Here is an 11674-nt window from a genome sequence, read left to right on the forward strand (position 1 = left end):
TGAATATTACAACTCGTAACAATGTGTGCTGTTGGCTGACGTCATTTCTCGCTTCATAAAACCAAAATAGCGTCGAATTCCGCACGATTTGAATTTATAATTTCCTTAAAAAAAGATTATTCAAATTAATTATAATGTTAGATGCAGTTATAATGCTCCGGTGCCCCAGGGGACGGCAACCCCTCGTTACGGAAACCTTGCAAGTCGTCTAGCAGACTCCTCAGATTCATACAGTTCGAGTTTCATCTAATTATCGTGACTTCCTGCGCACATCTTTGTCAAAATTTGCATCCAAACAACCTTAGACGAGATTTAAAAAGCTTCACAAATGTCATCGGGACAATCATTCAAATGAGCTCCGTTATAAATAAAACATAAAATTAAATCGGGCCATGTGAAACGCTGAAAGCCCTCGTTTATACAAACTTTGTCCATTCTTGTCAAATAAGTATGTAAATGAACATTTCCCGGATATAATAATCAGAGCAGGGACTAAGTTATGCAAGTTGGAAACACCGGAAGCGCTTATTTAAGACCGACTGCGATTTGGAATGCTACAGTTAATTCGAAGAATTTGCGCCAAATTTTAAGGCTTTGTCTAGATTTATAAGTAAATTTAAATTAATGAGCTTTTTGTGTTTGCTTTGACCGGAGGAGTGAAAGAGCGCTGATTAAAATATTGCTCGTTCCGAGGCTTAACGGATGTTGAATCCGGCTCTATTAAAAATGCAGTCGGCGTTTCTTCGGATTATCTCGAAAAGCATCGCCCGTTTTTGGAACAAACCAGAAAAAACACCGACTTCCGGCTACTAGCTGCTGAAGGAACAGGACCATTTTTCGCGCCGTGGCTTCGAGTTTTAACTTTGAATTAGTATTGTGCTGTCGGAATAAGAGTTGAAAAGTCATCTGTCCGTGCGTGTCTTTCATATCCTCTTGGTACAAATTGCTCATTATCCGGACAAAGAGCGAGGAACAATGAGTGGCATACAAAAGAAACTTTTAATAGCATCGGAATTATTGCCGTAAATGTGTGACCAGCGAGGAGCGCGATACAAGGAATGTCCCTAATAAATGTTTCCGTTCTTTGGGAAGCTCGAACGCTCGAGTGGCGCGACTTCAAAGCTCGAAGGACAATTACCGGCGATGATTAATTCGAGTCAGCAGTCTGTCGGTGAGCACTAGACTAGGAGTGGGTTTGGCAGGTCGGCAGCAGTGCTAGTTTGAAGACGTCGTGCTCGAGTTTGAGCCTATTGTCCTAGCAAGTGATATGAATGGCTCTGTGATGACCTAACAATGCGCCGCCCTCACTCCGTTTCTGACGTCAGCCGTCATTGTTCAGCGTATCTGGCAAAGGGTTACCTGGTTTTAAATCGCAACGTTAATTCCGTCGCTGCGGCCGCCGCAAAGTGTACTTAAGTCAGTAAACAAAGTCGACAATTTATGGAAGAGTTATAAAAAGCCGTCGATGTACCGTCGAGCGGCATTGTTTGCATTGTTGATTAGTAAATTGGAAAGTGCTGTTTCTAAAAGATATTGGTGTGAATTGTTTGCAGTTGGGTAACGTTCGATGGAGTGTCGGCAAATGCTGCCTGCATACATGGGGGCCCCTCTAATCGAACTGCAAATACCGGGAACGACGACCCGCACGCGGTGCTCAAAGAGGACGAGTTAATGACTTACACTGAACCTTTAGAAAAACAACGATTTTTTACCAAGTTATTGTACTCCTTATCGTTCCTTGCAGGCGGAGAACTGGGTCAACAGGACATTCTATCTCTCCTGCTCTGCTTCAGACACAAGCTACTGCGTACATTTAAAAGCTACGAATTAACAAACATTTTTGCCTAAATATTTCTACCAGAAGTTTCGAAAAAATAAAATAAAATCACCTACAGAAATAATAACACCAACGTCCTCTTTTTGACCAAAAGTGGGTGCCCAACATATACCTACCTACGTACAGTCACGATCAAAAAGAATGTTACCTCTATAAATCTAAAAGTATTTGAACTGAAGGGATGCCGTAGAATTCAATCGAACAAACCGCAATGCTCTACGACTTTTAGTTTTTTTTTATGAATTTTTTTAGTGAAAAACTTTGATCGCCTCTGTAGCCGGAACCGTTGCCCGGAGCGGCTCCGGGTTTAATCGAAAAAATACAGAAAATTATGTGCTATCAGATGGTTTTTTGTTCGTTGCTCTAAGTCTTACAGTTTCCAAGAAAAACGCAAAGAAAGGTTTCCATTTTCACTTTTTTTCAATTTTCAATCGCTAATTACTGCGTAACTATTAGAGTTATCGAAAAACGGAAAAATCGAGGACAACCGGAATAAAAAACTCTACAAAATGGCATAGGACTCAAGGCGATATCTCGCAAAAAAAATTTCAATTTTCAAACGTCGATTACGGCCAAACTAAAAGAGCTAGGAGAAAACACTTTTTTAGATCGGAAAGAGCACATCAAAATCTATAAGATAGAATTGGTTTTATTTGATTTTGAGACACTTTAAATATTGACTGATTTCTAACGGGGGGGTGTTAACTTTTTTTTTAATTTTTTTTATTTTATTATTTACGGCTAAACTATTCTAAAAAGTGGAACTATTTTGATTCATGGCTATGCAAAATGATCCTGGGAATCGATTGGCATCAAGAAAATTGTCAAATTCCCAATAGTTTTTTAGTTATGAATTTTTGAGTATATGATCTAATTTTTGCTTTTATTTGCATTTTCTCGAAAACTATAAGTCGGACAACAATATTTTTTTTTGAAAAATATAGATAATTTAAAGAGCTTTCCAACGATAATACACTTCAGGGGGTTATCTCTAATAGTTCCGGAGCTATTGCTCGAGAAATGTTTCGGGTACTCAAAATCGACAAAAACTGCGACGAAAATTGAAAAATCAAACATCAAAAAATCGAACATATGGGCTTTTTGTGGACTTTTAACAACATTTGAGGGTTGTTAAGACATGTAGAAGTGCATAAAAATTTACTGGAGTGAGTTTAAAAAAAAATTTTTTTTCACCTCTTTGAAGGTAAGTGTTATTTTATTCAGGGAATTTTAGCAAAAAAATCAAATTTTTAAATCTCATGAAAAGTTCGTATAATACAGAAAATGAGCCGCTGAATTCAATGGAACAAACCGCAATGCTCTACGACTTTTAGTTTTAGAGTTATGAATTTTTTTGTTGGATAAAATTTTCCACTATGACAAATGGCTACCCTAAATTTAGGCAAAAAATTTTAAAATTTTAATTCTTGTGAAAAATTGATATATTATGTAAAATGAGCCGTAGAATTCAATGGAACAAACCGCAATGCTCTAAGACTTTTAGTTTTTTTTTTATGAATTTTTTTAGTGAAAAACTTTGATCGCCTCTGTAGCCGGAACCGTTGCCCGGAGCAGCTCCGGGTTTAGTCGAAAAAATAGATAAAATTAAGCGCTATCAGATGGTTTTTTGTTCGTTACTCTAAGTCTTACAGTTTCCGAGAAAAACGCAAAAAAAGGTTTCCATTTTCACTTTTTTTCAATTTTCAACCGCCAATTACGGCCAAACTATTAGAGTTATCGAAAAACGGAAAAATCGAGGACAACCGGAATAAAAAGCTTTACAAAATGGCATAGGACTCAAGGCGATATCTCGCAAAAAATTTTTCAATATTCAAACGCCGATTACGGCCAAACTAAAAGAGCTAGGTGAAAACGCTTTGTTCCATCGGAAAGAGCACATCAAAATCTATAATATTGAATAGGTTTCATTTGATTTTGAGACACTTTTAAAATTGACCGATTTTAAGGGGGGGGTGTCAACTTTTTTTTATTTTTTTTTATTTTCTCATTTACGGTTAAACTATTCTAAAAAGTGGAACTATTTTGATCCATATCTATGCAAAATAATCCGGGGAATCGATTGGCATCGAAAAAATTACCATATTCCGAATAGTTTTTTAGTTATGAATTTTTTAAAATTTCACCAATTTTTGCATTTATCAGCAATTTGTTCGAAAACAATAAGTCGGAGAACAATAATCTTTTTTGAAAAAAATAGATAATCTAAAGAGCTTTCCAACGATAATACACTTCATGGGGTTATTTCTAATAGTTCCGGAGCTATTGCTCGAGGAATGTTCCGGGTACCCAAAATCGACAAAAACTGCGACGAAAATTGAAAAAATCTAACATCAAAAAATCGAACATATGGACTTTTTGTGGACTTTTAACAACATTTGAGGGTTGTTAAGACATGTAGAAGTGCATAAAAATTTACTGGAGTGAGTTTAAAAAAAAAATTTTTTTCACCTCTTTGAAGGTAAGTGTTATTATTCAGGGAATTTTAGCAAAAAAATGAACAATCTGGCCTAAACTGACCTTACTTTTTTATAAAAAAAAAACAAAATTTAAATATGTTGTTGCGGTGATAATCATCCAGAGATCTTTGATTTTAAAGAACAATTTTTTTACAAAAACTATTGGTAACTTTTTTGAAATTTAAGAAGTAGTTAATGAAATTATTATTTGTTAAATAGTTTCAAAATAAACGATCTTTAGATGTTGATTTGCAAAAACATATTGTTGCTAGCCCTAAAAAGGTATATCACCCTGTGTAAAGAATTGTAGGAAAATTACGAAAAAAATTACATGAATAGAAAAAAAAAAGTTACTGCCATACATTAAAAAATACTTTTAGCAGATTTCATACATAACGTTGTAATGTATTCTAAACTGGGACCACTTCGTATTAGTAAACGGAAAGAGGAGGCCGCACTCTCTGGAAGCTCTATTATGCATATTTAATTATCATCTATTAACAATTTCAAAAATGGGAATCCTAAATGCGGAGTGGTTTTATGTTGTACATAATTAAAAGAGCAGATACACAACAATTTGCAAAGTTAATGAGCTTTCAAATTACATTATCTAAAAATAATAACTGTTTCGAGCACACATTAAATTTCCAGTTTATTATAAAATGAAATTAAATTCGATTAGCTGCATATCTATTATATTTCCGTAACAATACCGTTCTCTTTTAACGTTCCCAGTGAGTCATGTCTCATTCATGAAATTCTGATGTGCCACAGTGACTCCTCCATCCATTTAATTAGAATAATCGCTAATGGCATACAAAATTATGTGAACAACCTCTCCTTCTGGCCGTTTCCGGCAATTTGGCGGTGTCACATTTATAGTAAAAACTGGCATGGAGTCAATTTTTGTGCAGTAATTCTAGACAGGGTGCAGTGTTTCAGGCGCGTTAATAATTTCCGGGACAAACGGTGCAATTGACACACACACATTCGGAGCAGTGCAAGCTCCATGTAGTTGAATAGAACAACAATAACAGATAATGGTCCATTTGTCCTGCTTTAGGGGCCCTGTAATTAATTTATGCCTTGGGGGCGCAACGGTAACTGCTGCTATTATCTCTGAAATTTCGATAAAACGTTGCTTTTTACCAACGTTGTAATAATAAATTCGATAAGGTTTCGGCTTTAAATACTTCGTTTACATGCTGGCTTTGATAACGCAGGCCACTAACCCGGCGTTTATACTGTAGGACATGTATAACGCGGAAAAGTTTTTATACCGCTTGTTACTTTGTTAGAGCCGATTGATGTGTCATTTCATTTGATTAAAGAGCCGAGAGTGACATGGTTCATGTAGTTTTTAGCTTGATAGATTGGAGGGAACTGAAACTCGCTATTTGTAATATGTAATCAGTGTTCCGTACGCTAGATGGACCCTTTGATATTTAATGTGACCCCAAAGAGGATAGCCCTTTATCGAGGCTTACGGAATTAAGTTCGTTATACTTCCGCTTTTTAGCGAAATAGGCCTCAGGAGCGGTCACACCGACACACGCCACTTTATTCGACCTTTCGGTGACAAAAAAAATGAAAATAAATTAGAACATACTTAACTCGTTTACGACAAATATCATCAATTTATCAATGACCTACTTTGTTAAGTTTAACTAAAACTGAAAAACTATTAACTGAAAAAGACAAAATAAGAATGAATGAAAACACAAAATTACAGGACATTAAGACACCAAAAAAAAGTTTCAGATGACGATTTTGTCTCTGAGAACTTTGTTATCTGCAGTGATAAGTTAATGATAAGTGATAAGTCTTAAGATTTAAATAATCGTCTTTCAATGAAAACCCATAAAGTTTCATATTGTACTATAAAGAAGACAAAAGAACAATTTTAGATACAAATGAAGGAAAATTCTACGTTTTTGTCTCTTTACATTAACTATTCGACTAAAATTTGATAAAATAAATGCAAATCCCTGGGAGGAAAACTAACTCAACATACAGACTTACCTTATAAAAACCTACTTAGATTCTGTAATTATTTTTTTCTACCTAAAATATAAGCCACCTCGTACATTTTGGCCAAGAATTTAGCTAGTTAGCTTACAGGTTGTTTAGGAATTATTCGGGTATTAAAAAGAACGTATAAATCATCAGATGTTTGAGAGAAACAATGTAGTAAAAAAATAAAATAGAAAATGTAATTACTACTATATTTTTAACGATCACAGGACTGATATAATATATGCGTTATAACTAAGGGGATGAAAGAGGGTTGAAGACTGCATTGCGTAATATCTAATATCTAAATAGATCAATTTAATTTATGAATAATCTTTAGGGAATATTATGGAACCTTTATTGTTTGAAAACTTAGGAGGGTATTGTTATAATAAATACTGAAATTATCTTCAAGTTTGTTTTTTTAAAATCGAATTTATCAACTCAAAATTTTCGTAATAATTAATATCACAGGTTTACAAAATTTCATTTTTTGTCTGTTGCCACAAATGTACAGTTAATTCTAAATACTTTTGGAGTGTAGATTTCAAATCTGACGTCCTTTGGCCATCAGATCGAGTTTCTATGTTAGAGCTTATGACAAGTCGGGAAAGTGCCATTAGGCACTTATATTTCAAAAACTAAAGCTCCTAGGAAAAATCTGGTTATTGTTTAGAAATCATCGTCTAATTGCTACTCATCAATAACAAAAAAATCTGGGGCAACAGAAGAGTAAATGATTAAAAGTTGTGTCGTTTTTTTAAAAAATGCTAACTTCAGTTACCTATATCTCAAAAGCTAGAGCTTATAGAAAAATTCTGTTTGCACTTTTGAAATGAGCATCCAATAAAATTGCTTAACAACAGCAAAAAAGTCTTAAGCTGTAAACTAGAGTACTTTATATTGAAATGTTTCCAAATTTTTTTCTTTTACGGTTTTTTGTTCAATTCTGTGTTATTATAATTTTATTATATGATACCTTTTGTCTGAAAACCGAAGCATGTCATGTGGTAAACTGTATACAGTGCAGGATATACTATTACGATTTTGTGTAATTTCTAGGAACGAGCAGAAAATTTATTTAATTTTTTTTTTCATAATTTCTTGCTGAAAATTATATTTTCCGGGTCAAGCGCAGATATCTAGTAATTCCATTTCTATTTTCTGAAATAAATGCAAGATACTATTATTACCTGATCTGAATTTTAAAATAAAATTTGTTACATAAAATTTTTGATTTTTGAGTAAATGAAATGATGCAGAAAACGGGAAACCCAAACAAACAATAAAGTGTAGGTAAGAGGATTTATGCCTATTGTGCTATCAATAATAACGCGGCCGGATTTTTTGCGTACTCATTTGGTGGAAACACAGCGCACAGTTATTAATTTGAAAGAGAATTAAGCCTGTTGAAACAATAGACGGAATAATTTGGTTTGAAAATTCAGCAGCGAAGTCGGTCGCTGGCTCAACAAAGCAGAAGCACATTAAAAACAATGCCGGTAAAAGCCGTAGCTCGTGATCGCCTGTATAAATCAGAAGCGCGGGATCGAGCGCCGAACCGGGCCTACAACAATATTTCCTGTTTCCAGACACGATAATTTAAAGGAGCTTAGTTTTTGTTGGATCACTTCGTGGATCTTTAGATCGTCTAACGAAGCGAACCATCGCTGCGAGATGACATCTGCGGTAGGGCCCTTCTGCGGCCCACTGAAAGACATTGTTATTACTGCACTAGATAGCGGAACTGCGCGGAGCGATTCTGGCCCTTAAGCCGCCGGGACTTACAATGTATGGCACAGTAAAAAGGAATAGCAAGTTTTATGGCTGTATGATATTCGATATTGCGTCCTTATGTGTTTTTGTTATGGTTTCGGCCGGTTCTCGATTACAATTCCCTGGATATTGGATTGTTTCGTTGTTAGTTTTTCGGTTGTGGAGTTCCACTCCCGACAACTTCTTCTCGGCGGTAGATTGGGGACCATAACTTTTCAAATAACAAATGCGTCGTTGCGGCAACCAACAATAAATTGTTTCCAACATTTTTCTAAGCGTATTTTTACGCTTCAGTTGGAAGAGGAAATTTATTGGGTACCCGAAACGAAAGGTAAATTGCCAGGGTTTTTTTGGTCGCGACTGCACCACCTCGGATTTTATTTCAGGTTTTTTATTAACAATTAAAAGGCATCATAAATTAAGGCCGGTGCATTTATCATACCTTTCTTTGTCAGAAAGGCAGTCGAGATATCCTATCGGGATCATTCGGCCCACACAGCCGTATTTTTCATGGCTCTGCTCGAAATCGGTGTCATTTTATGCTAAATGAGGCTATCATGAAAGTGAACTATTACACTACGTATATAGCATTCACATTCCACATTGTACTGCTAGATTCACCAGTAAATTGTTTCTTTTAAAACCACAACTTCAAATACATTTTTTGTTCGTAGAAATGAACAAAATTTGACAATTGTGTCCTTTATTATTTTACCATTAATCAAGACACTGTAATTTTGTGCTCCGCTGAGTCCACCGGAAGCAACCTTAAGTTTTAATTCGAAGTAAAACATTCTACACCTGTTTGACAATGTTCCAATTATAATAAAATTAGAAACGTAACGATGTCATTTTCAGCATTTTGAATCATTATTAGGTACAGAAGATTATTTTCCAGAAAAAAGTTTTTCCACAACACATTTTTTTGAAGAAATATGTGCCAATGTGCAAGGTACTCAAAAGGAAGGGAAAAATTTCTACTAAACTATTTTTCTACAATGTATTTCTTACAATTTTACAGAAAAAAATCAGTTTTTCTGTAGTTTAAAAAACTTTTATTTTTATTTTTTTATATAGTGAATTACAATTACAATTACGTTCTTACATGAACGATTAATAATTTATTAGAATTACATACTAGAAATATGAAGAGTACACAAAAAGGCGTTTTGTTACATGTGGCCCTTATCTACTTCAAAATAAATTAATATTTTCTTTATTAAATGAATGAAAAATGATTAAGAAAACTTTATTTGTGAAATATTGTTACTGTTTTAGGCTTAGTAATTGAATTGTAACAATTTCAAAAATTGTATAAGCTTCTGCCAGCTATTATCAACATGTTTTAATAGGTATAGCCTCTCGTAATGCGCTCTGCAATATATATTCAAAATACCGTAATGGTGCGCCATCTGTCCGTTAGTAGCTGATTACAAATCCAAAAAATTGCCATGAAGCTGTAATAAATAACTCAAAGAAAAAATATTATTTATGTACAAACAAGAAACATATCAGGTATTATTTTTAGCCTCATCGGCAGTCAATATCGCGACAAACCTGTTTCGAATACCTTGTCAACCGTTTGCGAATTACATAATTTTGTCAAAAACCTTGTATGGCAATTGCTGGTTATGGATCGTGATCGAACACGATTGGTTTTATGAAGTATAAAAATCTAGACACCGAAAGTCAAATATCAAACTTCAACTTTTAGACTTGAATCAGAAATGTAAGTTTTTATTTTTACCCGATTACATCGTTGCACCAGAACGAACATTTAAATTTTTATTATTAGCTTTTGGCACCTTTGGCAAGATGTGCATGTAATTCAACACGTTGTTGATCGAGGATGGACGAAATCAAAATCTTGTTAAGTAATGCCATTGATCTAATGGAACAGAATAACAGAGGCGTCCAGGTGAGTGTTTGCAATTTTTCCCATAAACAAAAATCCTAAGCTTGTTGCCAACAGTTGGGTTGTTATTCTGTCGCATTAGTTGGCTTGAGTATCGCCATAAGGAGGGTGCGCCCCGTGAGTAAACAAATAACTCATACGTGACCCAATTTGACGTGTTTTTGCAGTTCAGTAGGTTTAGGAGACCTTCGGACATCCCTAACCACTTCATCCAAGAACGCAAAGAACTAACCGGGGTTGTGGAACGAATTGAGCCCAGTGGGGCCCTTCTTATGATACGCCACAAACCCCTAATCGCCTTACCAGGACTGCCAGAGGGACAACTCCCTGTCAAAATTTCAGGAGTTAATGTTTCAGGACTTGGCCTAAACTGGCTGCAGGCTATTGTGGCAGGAAGCGAAGTCAGGTTTATTCCAGTTGCGAAAGACCGAGACTTCGTTCAGTGCGAAGTTTTGTTGTCTCAGATTCAAAACGTAATTTTTTGCTCTTAAAACACAGCTTCCTTGATTAATGAAGGAAGTTTCCTTCGCCGGGCGTAACCAATTTTTGATTGGTGCTGCCATTTCATCAGTCGTTCTATTGGCTGTTTATGATGTCATATGAGGCCATCAAATTTGAAATTCCCCGTGCCTCAAAACTTAAATTCAAATGTCTTCATTTTTCGTTATGATTTAGTCAGTTGTCTTAGTTGTTTATGCAAATGAAAACAAGTTTTTTCAATATATTTTTTATTGGTAAACCGTTAACTAAGTGAATATGCTATCTACTTGTGTCGACTAAGTAAAAACATCTTCATAAACTGTTCTAAAAACTGAGCTTCAACCGTAAAAAGAAATGTCAGATGCTGTCAGCCTTGAAATGCCGCCAACTATGCCACAACATTGGGTTAGAAACAAAATATTAGAAACGTGTAAAGGAAAAAAACAGACTGGTAAATTAATTTATTACACTAAACCCTAATAACAAAAAAGATCGTAAATAAAAAACACAACATTCTCCAATTTCTCTTTTATAAAGTTCTCCAGTTTCATTTAGAATAATTCTTCCAAATTATTTTTGTACTCTTCTCTAGCGCGCCCTCTCATTGAAGGGAAAGTTCTTTCATAGATCAAGAAAGCTGTGTTTGGAACTAGAAGTAATTGATTTTTTGTAGAACAAGCCACGAGTTGTTAATGTTGGGGAATCCCTTGTTAGGATTGGATTTGGCCAAGTGGTAGACGTCGACAAGCCCATTTCGAGCGACCGCACTTTTCTGGCCTACTACCACCGACTCCAAGGCGCTGAGAAATACGCAAAACGCAAAAAAATGGGACTGAAATATTACATAAACCCGACAAAGTCTGCTTTAGTCTTGGCAGCTAAGAGCTTGAATAGTATGGTTCTTAGCACATACAGACACATTGTTCACATACCGAAAATGCCAGCCTCATAGCAATCAAGGATATACTTAGCAGTCGAGATAGTACTAACTATTTTACCATTCATGGGCGTGTACAAAATAATAACTTACTTTTTCTATAGAGACTTACACAATTGACCGTGAGTGAATAGTAGTACTTTTTCGATAGTAGACCCCTTTCCTGTGTATTTATGCCATATTGTTTACTGTTAGTTGTTAAACTCTTGCAATAAAATTTATTTTGTACTAATGGAGTC

At 35.1% G+C, this 11674-nt stretch overlaps 1 protein-coding gene across 1 annotated transcript; it reads left to right on the forward strand.

Moving 5' to 3' along the window:
* Positions 1-9623: 9623 nt before the first annotated feature.
* LOC659618 (uncharacterized protein) lies at positions 9624-11671 on the forward strand. The gene is made up of 5 exons (XM_965909.4): positions 9624-9832; positions 9899-10021; positions 10076-10135; positions 10186-10491; positions 11172-11671. Exons 2-5 carry the CDS (start codon positions 9953-9955, stop codon positions 11448-11450), a joined length of 714 nt encoding a protein of 237 aa, XP_971002.1. The 5' UTR covers positions 9624-9832; positions 9899-9952; the 3' UTR covers positions 11451-11671.
* Positions 11672-11674: the final 3 nt, after the last annotated feature.

Source organism: Tribolium castaneum, chromosome 3 (genome assembly GCF_031307605.1).
Source record: "Tribolium castaneum strain GA2 chromosome 3, icTriCast1.1, whole genome shotgun sequence".
NCBI lineage: Eukaryota > Metazoa > Arthropoda > Insecta > Coleoptera > Tenebrionidae > Tribolium > Tribolium castaneum.

What these genes read in the sequence shown, in the direction of transcription:
- LOC659618 (XM_965909.4), top strand. Translation starts at nt 9,953, where the DNA reads ATGGACGAAATCAAAATCTTGTTAAGTAATGCCATTGATCTAATGGAA. An exon ending in AGAATAACAGAGGCGTCCAG is followed by an intron (nt 10,022 to 10,075) that starts GTGAGTGTTTGC and finishes TGTTGCCAACAG; the next exon opens with TTGGGTTGTTATTCTGTCGC. An exon ending in TGTTGTCTCAGATTCAAAAC is followed by an intron (nt 10,492 to 11,171) that starts GTAATTTTTTGC and finishes GATTTTTTGTAG; the next exon opens with AACAAGCCACGAGTTGTTAA.